This window comes from Diadema antillarum, unplaced genomic scaffold (genome assembly GCF_040938485.1).
Source record: "Diadema antillarum isolate AM-2024a unplaced genomic scaffold, OU_Dant_1.0 seq00000183_RagTag, whole genome shotgun sequence".
Classification (NCBI taxonomy): domain Eukaryota; kingdom Metazoa; phylum Echinodermata; class Echinoidea; order Diadematoida; family Diadematidae; genus Diadema; species Diadema antillarum.
The window spans coordinates 1,298,382-1,314,337 of NW_027271250.1; the positions used below are offsets into that span (position 1 = coordinate 1,298,382).

Below are 15,956 nucleotides of genomic sequence, written 5' to 3' on the forward strand. Positions count from 1 at the left end.
GTGGTCACTTCAGGTGAAGTAATTGCTGGAGAAGTAACTGCAGGCGTGGTAACAGCTACTGTGGTCATTGCTGGAGTACTTGAAGTTGTTGGTGTAGTCAATTCAGATGTAGTCACAGCTGGAGATGTTACTGCTGGTGAAGAAATAGCAGGAGTGGACACAAGGACTGTAGTTATTGCTGGTGTAGAAACTGCTTCAGTTGTCTGCACAGGGGATGTTACTCCTTGAGTTGTCACTGCTGGTGTAGTGACCACCAGCGTGGTTGTTGCAGGAGTGGTCAATGCTTGGGTGGTCATTTCTGAGGTAGTTACAGCAGGTGATGTCACAACAACTGTTGTTACTGCTGGACTAGTAACAGCCTGAGTAGTCAGTTCAGGTGTTGTTACTTCTGGAGAAGTCACTGCAGGTGTCGTCACTATTCGAGCAGTTGATGCTGGTGATGTTACCGCCTGAGTTGTCAATGCAGGAGTAGTGACTGCCAGTGTGGTCGTTGCAGGAGTGGTCATTTCTGATGTAGTTACAGCAGGTGATGTCACAACAACTGTTGTTACTGCTGGACTAGTAACAGCCTGAGTAGTCAGTTCAGGTGTTGTTACTTCTGGAGAAGTCACTGCAGGTGTCGTCACCATTCGAGTAGTTGATGCTGGTGATGTTACCGCCTGAGTCGTCAATGCAGGTGTAGTGACTGCCAGTGTGGTGGTTGCAGGAGTGGTCATTTCTGATGTAGTTACAGCAGGTGATGTCACAACAATTGTTGTTACTGCTGGAGTAGTAACAGCCTGAGTGGTCAATTCAGGTGTAGTCACTGCCTCCGTAGATACTGCAGGTGATGTAACTACTTGAGTGGTCAGTTCAGGTGTTGTAGCTGCAGGCGAAGTCAAGGCAGGTGTAGTGAATACTTGAGTGGTCACTGCAGGTGAAGTCACTTCCTGAGTCGTCATTACAGGTGTAGTCACAGCTTGAGTGGTCACTGCAGGTGTGGTTATGGCCGGTGAAGTAACAACAACTGTTGTCATTTCTGGAGTACTCACTAATGGTGTTGTTACCACTGGTGTTGTAACTGTCACTGCTTCTGTTGACACTGCATTTGTTGTCAAAATCTGTGTTGTTGCTTCGGGAGTAGTCAAGGCAGATGTGGTAGTGGCAGCAGTTGACAAGGCAGCTGTACTCATTTCTGGAGTCGTCTCTGGTCTGGTAAAGATAGGTAATGTGGTTGTGTAACCATTCTCAAGAATCTCTGTTTGGCTTGGTGGAGTTGTTAGAATAGTAGGTGTTGCTGCACTGGTGGGATACAACTTTGATGTCAGTGCAGGTGTAGGTGTTTCTGTGCTAGACTCTGTGCTGACTGCCTGTGTTGTTATGTAAGAAATGGGAGATGAAGAGGGGGAATAGTATCCTGTTGTCGACTTTGGGGATGTGGTCACTTCAGGTGAAGTAATTGGTGGAGAAGTAACTGCAGGTGTGGTAACAGCTACTGTGGTCAATGCTTGAGTACTTGAAGTTGTTGGTGTAGTCAATTCAGATGTAGTCACAGCTGGAGATGTTACTGCTGGTGAAGAAATAGCAGGAGTGGACACAAGGACTGTAGTTATTGCTGGTATAGAAACTGCTTCAGTCATCTGCACCGGGGATGTTACTGCTTGAGTTGTCACTGCTGGTGTAGTGACCACCAGCGTGGTTGATGCAGGAGTGGTCAATGCTTGGGTGGTCATTTCTGACGTAGTTACAGCAGGTGATGTCATAACAACTGTTGTTACTGCTGGACTAGTAACAGCCTGAGTAGTCAGTTCAGGTGTTGTTACTTCTGGAGAAGTCACTGCAGGTGTCGTCACTATTCGAGTAGTTGATGCTGGTGATGTTACCGCCTGAGTTGTCAATGCAGGAGTAGTGACTGCCAGTGTGGTCGTTGCAGGAGTGGTCATTTCTGATGTAGTTACAGCAGGTGATGTCACAACAAGTGTTGTTACTGCTGGACTAGTAACAGCCTGAGTAGTCAGTTCAGGTGTTGTTACTTCTGGAGAAGTCACTGCAGGTGTCGTCACTATTCCAGTAGTTGATGCTGGTGATGTTACCGCCTGAGTTGTCAATGCAGGAGTGGTGACTGCCAGTGTGGTCGTTGCAGGAGTTGTCATTTCTGATGTAGTTACAGCAGGTGATGTCACAACAAGTGTTGTTACTGCTGGACTAGTAACAGCCTGAGTAGTCAGTTCAGGTGTTGTTACTTCTGGAGAAGTCACTGCAGGTGTCGTCACTATTCCAGTAGTTGATGCTGGTGATGTTACCGCCTGAGTTGTCAATGCAGGTGTAGTGACTGCCAGTGTGGTCGTTGCAGGAGTGGTCATTTCTGATGTAGTTACAGCAGGTGATGTCACAACAACTGTTGTTACTGCTGGACTAGTAACAGCCTGAGTGGTCAATTCAGGTCTACTCACTGCCTCCGTAGATACTGCAGGAGATGTAACTACTTGAGTGGTCAGTTCAGGTGTTGTAGCTGCAGGCGAAGTCACAGCAGGTGAAGTGAATACTTGAGTGGTCACTGCAGGTGAAGTCACTTCCTGAGTCGTCATTGGAGGTGTAGTCACAGCTTGAGTGGTCACTGCAGGTGTCGTTATGGCTGGTGAAGTAACAACAACTGTAGTCATTTTTGGAGTACTCACTAATGGTGTTGTTACCACTGGTGTTGTAATTGTCACTGCTTCTGTTGACACTGCATTTGTTGTCAGAATCTGTGTTGTTGCTTCAAGAGTAGTCAAGGCAGATGTGGTAATGGCGGGAGTTGACAAGGCAGCTGTACTCATTTCTGGAGTCGTCTCTGGTCTGGTAAAGATAGGTAAGGTGGTTGTGTAACCATTCTCAAGAATCTCTGTTTGGCTTGGTGGAGTTGTTAGAATAGTAGGTGTTGCTGCACTGGTGGGATACAACTTTGATGTCAGTGCAGGTGTAGGTGTTTCTGTGCTAGACTCTGTGCTGACTGCCTGTGTTGTTATGTAAGAAATGGGAGATGAAGAGGGGGAATAGTATCCTGTTGTTGACTTTGGGGATGTGGTCACTTCAGGTGAAGTAATTGCTGGAGAAGTAACTGCAGGTGTGGTAACAGCTACTGTGGTCAATGCTTGAGTACTTGAAGATGTTGGTGTACTCAATTCGGATGTAGTCACAGCTGGAGATGTTACTGCTGGTGAAGAAATAGCAGGAGTGGACACAAGGACTGTAGTTATTGCTGGTATAGAAACTGCTTCAGTCGTCTGCACCGGGGATGTTACTGCTTGAGTTGTCACTGCTGGTGTAGTGACCACCAGCGTGGTTGTTGCAGGAGTGGTCAATGCTTGGGTGGTCATTTCTGACGTAGTTACAGCAGGTGATGTCACAACAACTGTTGTTACTGCTGGACTAGTAACAGCCTGAGTAGTCAGTTCAGGTGTTGTTACTTCTGGAGAAGTCACTGCAGGTGTCGTCACTATTCGAGTAGTTGATGCTGGTGATGTTACCGTCTGAGTTGTCAATGCAGGAGTAGTGGCTGCGAGTGTGGTCGTTGCAGGAGTGGTCATTTCTGATGTAGTTACAGCAGGTGATGTCACAACAACTGTTGTTACTGCTGGACTAGTAACCGCCTGAGTAGTCAGTTCAGGTGTTGTTACTTCTGGAGAAGTCACTGCAGGTGTCGTCACAATTCGAGTAGTTGATGCTGGTGATGTTACCGCCTGAGTCGTCAATGCAGGTGTAGTGACTGCCAGTGTGGTCGTTGCAGGAGTGGTCATTTCTGATGTAGTTACAACAGGTGATGTCACAACAATTGTTGTTACTGCTGGACTAGTAACAGCCTGAGTAGTCAGTTCAGGTGTTGTTATTTCTGGAGAAGTCACTGCAGCTGTTGTCACTATTCGAGTAGTTGATGCTGGTGATGTTACCGCCTGAGTTGTCAATGCAGGTGTAGTGACTGCCAGTGTGGTCGTTGCAGGAGTAGTCAATGCTTGAGTGGTCATTTCTTTCTGATGTAGTTACAGCAGGTGATGTCACAACAACTGTTGTTACTGCTGGACTAGTAACCGCCTGAGTAGTCAGTTCAGGTGTTGTTACTTCTGGAGAAGTCACTGCAGGTGTCGTCACCATTCGAGTAGTTGATGCTGGTGATGTTACCGCCTGAGTCGTCAATGCAGGTGTAGTGACTGCCAGTGTGGTCATTGCAGGAGTGGTCATTTCTGATGTAGTTACAGCAGGTGATGTCACAACAATTGTTGTTACTGCTGGACTAGTAACAGCCTGAGTGGTCAATTCAGGTGTAGTCACTGCCTCCGTAGATACTGCAGGTGATGTAACTACTTGAGTGGTCAGTTCAGGTGTTGTAGCTGCAGGCGAAGTCACGGCATGTGAAGTGAATACTTGAGTGGTCACTGCAGGTGAAGTCACTTCCTGAGTCGTCATTGCAGGTGTAGTCACAGCTTGAGTGGTCACTGCAGGTGTCGTTATGGCTGGTGAAGTAACAACAACTGTAGTCATTTTTGGAGTACTCACTAATGGTGTTGTTACCACTTGTGTTGTAATTGTCACTGCTTCTGTTGACATTGCATTTGTTGTCAAACTTTGTGTTGTTCCTTCGGGAGTAGTCAAAGCCGATGTGGTAATGGCGGGAGTTGACAAGGCAGCTGTACTCATTTCTGGAGTTGTCTCTGGTCTGGTAAAGATAGGTAAGGTGGTTGTGTAACCATTCTCAAGAATCTCTGTTTGGCTTGGTGGAGTTGTTAGAATAGTAGGTGTTGCTGCACTGGTGGGATACAACTTTGATGTCAGTGCAGGTGTAGGTGTTTCTGTGCTAGACTCTGTGCTGACTGCCTGTGTTGTTATGTAAGAAATGGGAGATGAAGAGGGGGAGAAGTATCCTGTTGTTGACTTTGGGGATGTGGTCACTTCAGGTGAAGTAATTGCTGGAGAAGTAACTGCAGGCGTGGTAACAGCTACTGTGGTCATTGCTGGAGTACTTGAAGTTGTTGGTGTAGTCAATTCAGATGTAGTCACAGCTGGAGAAGTTACTGCTGGCGAAGAAATAGCAGGAGTGGACACAAGGACTGTAGTTATTGCTGGTGTAGAAACTGCTTCAGTTGTCTGCACAGGGGATGTTACTGCTTGAGCTGTCACTGCTGGTGTAGTGACCACCAGCGTGGTTGTTGCAGGAGTGGTCAATGCTTGGGTGGTCATTTCTGACGTAGTTACAGCAGGTGATGTCACAACAACTGTTGTTACTGCTGGACTAGTAACAGCCTGAGTAGTCAGTTCAGGTGTTGTTACTTCTGGAGAAGTCACTGCAGGTGTCGTCACCATTTGAGTAGTTGATGCTGGTGATGTTACCGCCTGAGTTGTCAATGCAGGAGTAGTGACTGCCAGTGTGGTCGTTGCAGGAGTGGTCATTTCTGATGTAGTTACAGCAGGTGATGTCACAACAACTGTTGTTACTGCTGGACTAGTAACAGCCTGAGTAGTCAGTTCAGGTGTTGTTACTTCTGGAGAAGTCACTGCAGGTGTCGTCACCATTCGAGTAGTTGATGCTGGTGATGTTACCGCCTGAGTCGTCAATGCAGGTGTAGTGACTGCCAGTGTGGTCGTTGCAGGAGTGGTCATTTCTGATGTAGTTACAGCAGGTGATGTCACAACAATTGTTGTTACTGCTGGACTAGTAACAGCCTGAGTGGTCAATTCAGGTCTAGTCACTGCCTCCGTAGATACTGCAGGTGATGTAACTACTTGAGTGGTCAGTTCAGGTGTTGTAGCTGCAGGCAAAGTCAAGGCAGGTGTAGTGAATACTTGAGTGGTCACTGCAGGTGAAGTCACTTCCTGAGTTGTCATGGCAGGTGTAGTCACAGCTTGAGTGGTCACTGCAGGTGTGGTTATGGCCGGTGAAGTAACAACAACTGTTGTCATTTCTGGAATACTCACTAATGGTGTTGTTACCACTGGTGTTGTAACTGTCACTGCTTCTGTTGACACTGCATTTGTTGTCAAAATCTGTGTTGTTGCTTCAGGAGTAGTCAAGGCAGATGTGGTAATGGCAGCAGTTGACAAGGCAGCTGTACTCATTTCTGGAGTCGTCTCTGGTCTGGTAAAGATAGGTAATGTGGTTGTGTAACCATTCTCAAGAATCTCTGTTTGGCTTGGTGGAGTTGTTAGAATAGTAGGTGTTGCTGCACTGGTGGGATACAACTTTGATGTCAGTGCAGGTGTAGGTGTTTCTGTGCTAGACTCTGTGCTGACTGCCTGTGTTGTTATGTAAGAAATGGGAGATGAAGAGGGGGAATAGTATCCTGTTGTTGACTTTGGGAATGTGGTCACTTCAGGTGAAGTAATTGCTGGAGAAGTAACTGCAGGTGTGGTAACAGCCACTGTGGTCAATGCTTGAGTACTTGAAGATGTTGGTGTACTCAATTCGGATGTAGTCACAGCTGGAGATGTTACTGCTGGTGAAGAAATAGCAGGAGTGGACACAAGGACTGTAGTTATTGCTGGTATAGAAACTGCTTCAGTCGTCTGCACCGGGATGTTACTGCTTGAGTTGTCACTGCTGGTGTAGTGACCACCAGCGTGGTTGTTGCAGGAGTGGTCAATGCTTGGGTGGTCATTTTTGACGTAGTTACAGCAGGTGATGTCACAACAACTGTTGTTACTGCTGGACTAGTAACAGCCTGAGTAGTCAGTTCAGGTGTTGTTACTTCTGGAGAAGTCACTGCAGGTGTCGTCACTATTCCAGTAGTTGATGCTGGTGATGTTACCGCCTGAGTTGTCAATGCAGGAGTAGTGACTGCCAGTGTGGTCGTTGCAGGAGTGGTCATTTCTGATGTAGTTACAGCAGGTGATGTCATAACAACTGTTGTTACTGCTGGACTAGTAACAGCCTGAGTAGTCAGTTCAGGTGTTGTTACTTCTGGAGAAGTCACTGCAGGTGTCGTCACTATTCGAGTAGTTGATGCAGGTGATGTTACCGCCTGAGTAGTCAATGCAGGAGTGGTCATTTCTGATGTAGTTACAGCAGGTGATGTCACAACAATTGTTGTTACTGCTGGACTAGTAACAGCCTGAGTGGTCAGTTCAGGTGTTGTAGCTGCAGGCGAAGTCACAGCATGTGAAGTGAATACTTGAGTGGTCACTGCAGGTGAAGTCACTTCCTGAGTCGTCATTGCAGGTGTAGTCACAGCTTGAGTGGTCACTGCAGGTGTCGTTATGGCTGGTGAAGTAACAACAACTGTAGTCATTTTTGGAGTACTCACTAATGGTGTTGTTACCACTTGTGTTGTAATTGTCACGGCTTCTGTTGACATTGCATTTGTTGTCAAAATTTGTGTTGTTCCTTCGGGAGTAGTCAAGGCCGATGTGGTAATGGCGGGAGTTGACAAGGCAGCTGTACTCATTTCTGGAGTCGTCTCTGGCCTGGTAAAGATAGGTAAGGTGGTTGTGTAACCATTCTCAAGAATCTCTGTTTGGCTTGGTGGAGTTGTTAGAATAGTAGGTGTTGCTGCACTGGTGGGATACAACTTTGATGTCAGTGCAGGTGTAGGTGTTTCTGTGCTAGACTCTGTGCTGACTGCCTGTGTTGTTATGTAAGAAATGGGAGATGAAGAGGGGGAGAAGTATCCTGTTGTTGACTTTGGGGATGTGGTCACTTCAGGTGAAGTAATTGCTGGAGAAGTAACTGCAGGCGTGGTAACAGCTACTGTGGTCATTGCTGGAGTACTTGAAGTTGTTGGTGTAGTCAATTCAGATGTAGTCACAGCTGGAGAAGTTACTGCTGGTGAAGAAATAGCAGGAGTGGACACAAGGACTGTAGTTATTGCTGGTGTAGAAACTGCTTCAGTTGTCTGCACAGGGGATGTAACTGCTTGAGTTGTCACTGCTGGTGTAGTGACCACCAGCGTGGTTGTTGCAGGAGTGGTCAATGCTTGGGTGGTCATTTCTGACGTAGTTACAGCAGGTGATGTCACAACAAGTGTTGTTACTGCTGGACTAGTAACAGCCTGAGTAGTCAGTTCAGGTGTTGTTACTTCTGGAGAAGTCACTGCAGGTGTCGTCACTATTTGAGTAGTTGATGCTGGTGATGTTACCGCCTGAGTCGTCAGAGCAGGTGTAGTGACTGCTAGTGAGGTCGTTGCAGGAGAGGTCATTTCTGATGTAGTTACAGCTGGTGATGTCATAATAATTGTTGTTACTGCTGGACTACTAACAGCCTGAGTGGTCAGTTCAGATGTTGTTACTTCTGGAGAAGTCACTGCACGTGTCGTCACTATTCGAGTAGTTGATGCAGGTGATGTTACTGCCTGAGTCGTCACTGCAGGTGTAGTGACTGCCAGCGCAGTTGTTGCAGGAGTGGTCAATGCTTGAGTGGTCATTTCTGATGTAGTTACAGCAGGTGATGTCACAACAATTGTTGTTACTGCTGGACTAGTAACAGCCTGAGTGGTCAATTCAGGTGTAGTCACTGCCTCAGTAGATACTGCAGGTGATATAACTACTTGAGTGGTCAGTTCAGGTGTTGTAGCTGCAGGCGAAGTCACGGAAGGTGAAGTGAATACTTGAGTGGTCACTGCAGGTGAAGTCACTTCCTGAGTCGTCATTGCAGGTGTAGTCACAGCTTGAGTGGTCACTGCAGGTGAAGTCACTGCCTGAGTCGTCATTGCAGGTGTGGTCACCTCTGATGTAGTTACAGCTTGTGATGTCACAACAATTGTTGTTTCTGCTGGACTAGTAACAGTCTGAGTGGTCAATTCAGGTGTAGTAACCGCCTCTGTAGATACAGCTGGTGATGTGAGTATTTGAGTGGTCAGTTCACGCGTAGTTACAGCGGGTGATGTTACTGCAAGTGTAGGAGCTGTAATTTTTCTTGCGGTAACTGCTGGTGTTGTAACTGCTTGAGTTACCACTGGTGTTACCGAAGCTGCAGGTGTATTCTTTTCTGTAGTGATATGTAGATGTGTAGTTGGAGCTTGAGTGGCCTCTGGTGTTGTGATATTTGGAGGCAACGTGCTGACACTTGATGTAGACACATGTGTAATTACAATTGATGTGGTAGTAGGATTATTTGTGGCTTGTGTGGTGACTTTTGTAGTTGGAGGAATTGTCAGCTGGATGCAACCGATTTCATCCGAGGCAAATGCACAGTCAGCAACACCATCGCATCGTTGAGTGGCATTGATGCACATTGTTGAATTAAGACACCGCCACTGACTATCCAGACAGTTTGGTTTCACTGTTGATGGATGAGGATGTGGTGTAGTGCCTGAAAAAAAAAATATACATGAGCTGTTTTAATGACACAAATGCAGATAGACCCTTCCAGAAACACATCCTCATGTATGAATAGGAATTCTGAGACCAGATTTTTTTGTTATTTAAACCTAGTGAAGTATGCATACATTTTTCAAGTTTGACAATCTACTGTTATTCATCATTCCTATCATATATAATCTTAATTGATGCAATGCTGGTATCCACATCCCAATGCTTCAACACTGGACAACTTCTGAAAGGTCATGAAAGGGCAATTCCACTCAATGTTCATGTGAACTATAATGGTGAGAAGAGAAGACTTTTATTAAAATCCAACAAAACATGATGAAGCTATTGAACATTTAAATTTTCTATGATTTCACGAAGCCACAAAATTAGTCACAGCTCTCCCAATGGTTTGTACACACTAACAGAAGTTGGGAAATTGGAGTTATTATGCAGAAGAGAAAATTTTGACATCTTGATCCCTATAGTAACCTGTCTCTTTAATTTCACACCATGAACAAATCACTTTCTCCACTTTCATGAGAATCTAAATGCAAGGTGGCATGGTTGTCCTACTTCCTAGATCTAGAGATGAATGCCTGAGAAATAGGTTTAAACATGTTGGGCCCTGACCTTCGGGCTCTATGGGGGACATCAGAACCTTTTGATTTTTCCAATCCCTGTCCTCACAAATGATTGCTGCCATATTTGGTTGAAATCAGACCATGTGTATTTGAAGATGAGGAAAATGTTATAGTGCAAAGGATAGCCAGGCAATGCACAACCGAAGACCGAAAAAAGTGATAGCAACAGATGTCAAATCTTGGAGAAGAGCTACAAATAATCCAGTTCACCTTTCTGATTTCTATTTCGAATATCTTAAGTATCATTAGAATACTTTAAGCTATTCTCAGGAAATATCCTGGTGGCAAACCATTAACATGTGCAGCTGAATGAATGGCTATTCTGAAAACATATAACCTTTGGCACCATAATGTGTTACAGGCATACAATTCACAGAAGCATGATGTTCATTGTCTTGCACATAATTATGTCTGAGAAAAAGAATTGATAAAAAGTGCATACCACAGTAGCTTTCATCGGACATGTCTCCACAGTCATTCACTCCATCACAAACGACACTGTTGTTTCCTCCGGGGACACACTGGCCATTGTTACAGGTGAACTCACTGGGAGCACAGGTGGCATTCCTGGGTGGTGTTGGGCTTGGAGTTTCTATTTCACAAGCAGAGGAAAGAATGCTTAACAGAGTTAATACCAAAATGGGGAGGGGGGTCTGAACACAGCATGTCAAAGCAAGCTAAAAAAATCACACAGTGAATCAAAATCTGTTGAAAAAGAACAGGAAGCATGCTACAGCCATGCTTGTATTTTGCCAAGGGGCTGGCATATGAAAACAGGCTCATTATGGCATATATACATTTTAGTGTTCAACATCACAACGTCAACTGCTTTGTCTTTGTATGTCACATTCAATATAATTCTGGGAGGTGTTGTATTTCAGTTGTGATGCAGGGCCCCTTGGCAGAGCAGTTCCGAGTGAGCTGAAAGGGCTACCCTGATAACAGAAAACGGAATAAATAAATAAATAGATAAATAAATAGAAAAATGAATTCTAGTGTGTTCTGAAATAGCTGTATCTAATTTTTCCCCTCATTGTTGTTTTGTGAATGATATCATTTACAAAATGGGCATGCTGCTGACCCCTTTCAGTTCGCCCCCAGGTGAATAGCAATAGTCAGCAAACAGTATCAACCAGGCACATTGTGACATACAAAGAAGGATTTCTCCCTGTGTCTGTTGACATGGTAGATCCTGACACCTGCCACTAAGACCCCCTATTAAACAGCAGTGCTATGACATTCCTTACCACATCCTTGCTCATCACTGTTGTCTCCTTCACCACAGTCCACATCACCGTCACACACAAAGGATTCTGGGATACACACACCCTCACTGCACTGGAACTCACTGGGACCACATGTGACTGCAACTATAAGTAAAAACATGAGGCAAAATATACAGATCTTTACTTGTTCCCATCCTGGGAAAAAGAAAGAGTGAAGAAAAGAAAAAAGCTGTTCAATTCTGACATCTAGTCTCAAACACAACTGAGTATACACTCTTGCAATAAGAAATTGTCTGCATGTAGGTCCTTCTAGTTAATAGAAAGATTAAACGAGAACTTACCTGTTTGAAGTTTGATCTTTATTTTATGAGGGAGTTGGAGAAAGAATTCACAGTGAGAGCCCGCTCAACGCGCGCGCAGTCATACTTCGTAGCAACAAGATGTGACTTCTGTCAGAGTGGAAAGATTGAGAACTTACTTGAAGTTGATCTATACATTTTGTAATAGTATTCATGCCATGGGAAGGGAGAGGAGGGACTGTGAATTCTTTCTCCAACTCCCTCATAAAATAAAGATCAAACTTCAAACAGGTAAGTTCTCGTTTAATCTTTTTTTTTTTATTTCGTGAGTTTACGCAAGAACTCACAGTGAGATTTTGTAGCACAGAAGTCACATTTGTTCCAACTGAACAAACTCAAGCATGCACAATGGCAAGCAAAATGTAAGCTCAAATTACCTTGGTCTGAGGCCATTATTCCCTCACAATGAGTTGTGACAGGCACTGTCCCTCTTCTTGTAGAGGTTTGTCGTAGAATTTACGGAATGTTCGTTCTTTTGACCAGCCTGCTTTTGCGAGGATCAGAGGAATAGGTGCATCCGCCCTGTTTGCTGCTGAGCTAGATGCTGCTCGGGTTGAATGTGCACTGAACATTGTGGTGTCAATGCCAGCGCCAGTCATGATTTCTTTGATCCATCGAGAAATTGTCTGTGCCGTTACTCTCTTGAAAGGCTTGCGAAAACTAATGAAGAGATGACTTTCCTCTCCTCGGATCTCTTTGGTTCTCCGAAGGTAGGCCTTAATGTATGTAACTACACACAAACGTCTGTCTGGGGGGTACGCTTTCAAAAGTACGTCCAATCCAAAATTCCCAGGTCTAGACTGCTTAAGATGTTCATTAACTTTGAATGACACCATAGATTGTTTGAGAATCATGCTGTCTAGATTCAGGCAATGCAAAGTCTGTACCCTCTGGGTGGATATCAAGGCCAGTAACATGCACAGCTTCATTGTTAATTGCTTCAAGCTAAGCGAGTTAGCGGGAGCTAGACTTCTCAAATATCTAAAAACAATATTCACGTCCCAAATTTCCGAATACCGCGGCCTTGGGGGCCTGAGCTGGAACACACCTCTCATAAAACGAGAGAGAAGCGGATGAGTGCTGACAGTAAATTGTTCATCCTCTAACACTAGAAAGGTAGCAAGTGCACTCCGTGCTGAGTTAATAGCTGAATAGCTCAAGTTCTCTTCATAAAACATGTGTGTAAAAAACTCCAAAACAAAATTAATCTTGGCATGAAGGTGACTTTCCTTCTTAAGTGTACAAAACTTTCTCCATTTCCTTATATATGTACAATATTGTCTTTGGGTTGATGCCCTCCAAGATGCTGCCAAGATGTCCACCGTTCTGCTGCTCATGCCAGAGTTCTCGAACGGCAGCTTCAAAACCTGCAACATAACAGATCAAGGCAAGCGTGTAAAGGGTGCGGTTCCCCAGATACGGGTTGCGTAATCAAATTCCTGTGTCTAGGAATTAAGAGTGGTTCATCTTTAAGCATTCTCCTCATGCGAGGAAACCACGCTTGCGTAGGCCAGTTTGGGACAATCAAGAGACCATGTGCCTTGTCGTTTTCTATTTTTTGGAGACATTTGGGGATGAGGCAGAAAGGAGGGAATGCGTAGAAATACAGATCACCCCAATTCAGAGTGAATGCATCCACAGAAACCGCATCTGGGTCAGGCAGCCACGTAACGTACGCAGGCAGCTGCTTATTGAGTCTGGACGCGAAAAGATCAATTTGGGGAGTACCACATTTCTTAGTGATATCAGTAAAAACTTTCTTATTCAGCATCCATTCTGTTCTGTCATTAAAATGACGAGATCTCCTGTCTGCTTCTGTATTGTCACGACCTGGTAAATAGGCTGCTGTGATCCAGATATTCCTTTCCTTACACCAAACCCAAATGTCTCGTGCTGCCCTGTCGCAGGCTCGAGATTTAATGCCTCCCATATTGTTCAGGTAGGCTACAGCTGTTGTGTTGTCAGTTCTAATGAGCACATGTGTATCATGCAGGTGGCCGCAAAATGACTTCAAACCAAGCCCTGCAGCTAAGATTTCAAGATAGTTGATTTCATTGTTTAGAGCATGCACTATCTCCTGATCATCCCATCTACCGCCAGTTTCATTGCTTAAATCAGTGGCACCCCATCCTTGCCCACTGGCGTCAGTACGTAGCTCTAAAGCTGGCCGATCTCGACTAATTGGTGCCGACTGGCAGTGAATGTTATTGAACCACCACATTAACTCCTGTTTAGAAGCTTCAGACAAATTCATAGGTCGATCAAAATGCCCTTTGCTTGATTTTAGTGCAAGAATTTTGTCTCTTTCTAGGTTACGATAGAAGAGGGGGCCATATTGAATAGCAGGGAAAGTAGCAATCAGTTTCCCAATGACCTGCGCCACCTGCCTGATAGTAGGGTTTTGTTTCCCTAGCAATTCCGCACATACTGCCCTGATATTTTGACATTTCTCATGCGGGAGCGTTATAGTCATGCTTTCCGAATCCAAGATAAACCCCAAAAATTGGAGCCGTTGCTGAGGCTTTAGGATAGATTTCTCTGAATGAATGACAAAACCAAGGTCAGAGAGCAGTTTTGTGGTTGCTTGCACCGCTTCTAGTGCTTGTGATTCAGTTTCACCGATTATGAGAGTGTCATCTAAATACCCCACAACCAGGTGGCCTGCCTGTCGCAGCTTTGCGAACACCGGCTTCATAAGCTTTGTGAAGAGCCTAGGCGCTGTACTAAGGCCATTGGGGAGTACCTTAAATTGCCAACATTTCTCGTGCCAGACAAATCTCAAATACTTGCGATATGAGGGGTGAACAGGGACAGAGTAGTAGGCATCTCGAAGGTCGATTGAGGCAAGGTAACAACCAGGGGAAATTAGGGTTGTAGCCGTATGGATGTTATCCATTTTGAAATGCTGTACATTCAGACTGTCATTGAGGTCCGATAAATCTAAAATTAGGCGTATGTCCCCATTTTTCTTTGGGCGTGTAAAGATATTGGACACAAATTCTCCAGCCACATGCTGGCATTCTTCGATTACGCCTTTCTCGGCCAGTTTTCGAATTTCAATGTCAATCTTGCTCTCCTCAGCATTACCCACTCTGTAGTGGTAAGGCGGTTTACCTCTGTGAGGTGGGCTATACACCTCTTGAAATTCAAGTTTGTAACCGCTAATTGCATCAAGTATGAAAGGATCAGTGGTAATATGATTCCACTGTTTGCTAAAATGCCTCAATCGACCCCCAACGGGCAGGTCTAATGGAACATCTACATGTTCAATGTCAAAAACTGACTGTACAGTGTGAGTAGATTGTGTATTTCCACAACAAGAGCTAGGCCTGCAACTTACCTCCTTGGGTAGTGCAGTTACTTTCTCCGTGACACAGTGTTTGGCTTGGCTGGGGTTGCTGTCGAGTAGCTCTGCCCCCGGTTGTGCGCATGAGCTGGAGGTGGGCGAGTCTGCGTGTGCGGGGCTGAATGTCTGTATCCCCGCTGCTGCTGGCCTAAAAAAGGCCTGGATGTATCGCCAGCTGCGAGCCAGCCTGCGTTCCGATATTGCTTCCGGCTGAATCCACCGCTGGCCGTGCGCTTGTATGGGTGGTACGGCTGATGAGTAGATCTCTTAGCCTGGCCTTTAACCACACTAAAGGCAGCCCTATTCTCCTCCTTGAGATCTTTTACACGTTGTCCCAAGTCATCACCGAATAGAAACGCGGTCACGGGCGTAGTAGGCTTGCACAGATGTGCGTAAGCAGCGTTCATATCGGGCTTGATCAGCTCCTTTCTCAAGCAATTCATCTCGTAATTGGCATTACAGAGTAAAGCGAGTGCGTCCTGTTGCGCCTCGTTCAAGTCAGTAGGAAGAGTTTGTAGGAACGCACACAGCCCGCGGGTAAGAGATTTCTGTACTCTCTGCAGCTTAACGTCTCTGCTGCGCGTAGTCTGTGTCACATTATCCCAAATCACTGGATTGACTTTAGGGACTAGTAAGTTGGGGCAATTGCTCGGTGCTGGGTAGTTTGCCGCTGACTCTTCCATAGATTTTTCCTCCAGACAATGGGAGATGAGATAATTTGTAGAATTTGCCAATTCGTCATTGATAGGGTCGCCCACACAGGCGGAGACCGCAAATTTTGCAGCAAAGGATGGCACTTGTACTGGCCGCCCCGTGAGCTCTGCGGGTGCGTAACCCGCTGCCGCCGCAGGGAAATCGCATTCATCCCCACTGTAGCTGCTGCCGCCGTGGTCGTCGTGCAGCGTACCGCGTGCTTGCGTACTATCGTCTGTAGCACACACATCCATGCCCCCAAACGGCACACCACCGTGGTTTTCTGCGGTACAAGCCGTGCCAACATGGCCGGCACGTAGTTGCTGTTGTTGGATACGAGTAGGCTGAGACGGCAGTATTTCCATGACCTTTTCAAACATGGATTCGAGTTCAGAAAGGCGGGAAAGCACCTCCGCGTCCGTCTTCTCTTTAGGGG

General features: G+C 45.6%; 3 protein-coding genes across 3 annotated transcripts in view; all 3 read right to left on the reverse strand.

Annotated features, from left to right (window-relative positions):
• The window catches only part of LOC139728575 (uncharacterized), a 108,585-nt gene that overhangs the window by 60,449 nt on the left and 32,180 nt on the right, over nt 1-15,956 (reverse strand). Inside the window, exons 30-33 of the mRNA XM_071639511.1 lie at nt 11,144-11,266; nt 10,339-10,488; nt 9,078-9,256; nt 222-3,491 (exon numbers count right to left, since the gene is read on the reverse strand). Coding sequence (XP_071495612.1) covers nt 222-3,491; nt 9,078-9,256; nt 10,339-10,488; nt 11,144-11,266 — 3,722 coding nt within the window. The remainder of the gene's footprint in view (nt 1-221; nt 3,492-9,077; nt 9,257-10,338; nt 10,489-11,143; nt 11,267-15,956) is intronic.
• LOC139728559 (uncharacterized) lies at nt 11,782-13,577 on the reverse strand. The gene has a single exon (XM_071639496.1). It carries the CDS (start codon nt 12,855-12,857, stop codon nt 11,874-11,876), a length of 984 nt encoding a protein of 327 aa, XP_071495597.1. The 5' UTR covers nt 12,858-13,577; the 3' UTR covers nt 11,782-11,873.
• LOC139728558 (uncharacterized) lies at nt 12,724-15,903 on the reverse strand. The gene is made up of 2 exons (XM_071639494.1): nt 14,822-15,903; nt 12,724-12,848 (listed from the first exon to the last, which is right to left on the reverse strand). Exon 1 carries the CDS (start codon nt 15,898-15,900, stop codon nt 14,839-14,841), a length of 1,062 nt encoding a protein of 353 aa, XP_071495595.1. The 5' UTR covers nt 15,901-15,903; the 3' UTR covers nt 12,724-12,848; nt 14,822-14,838.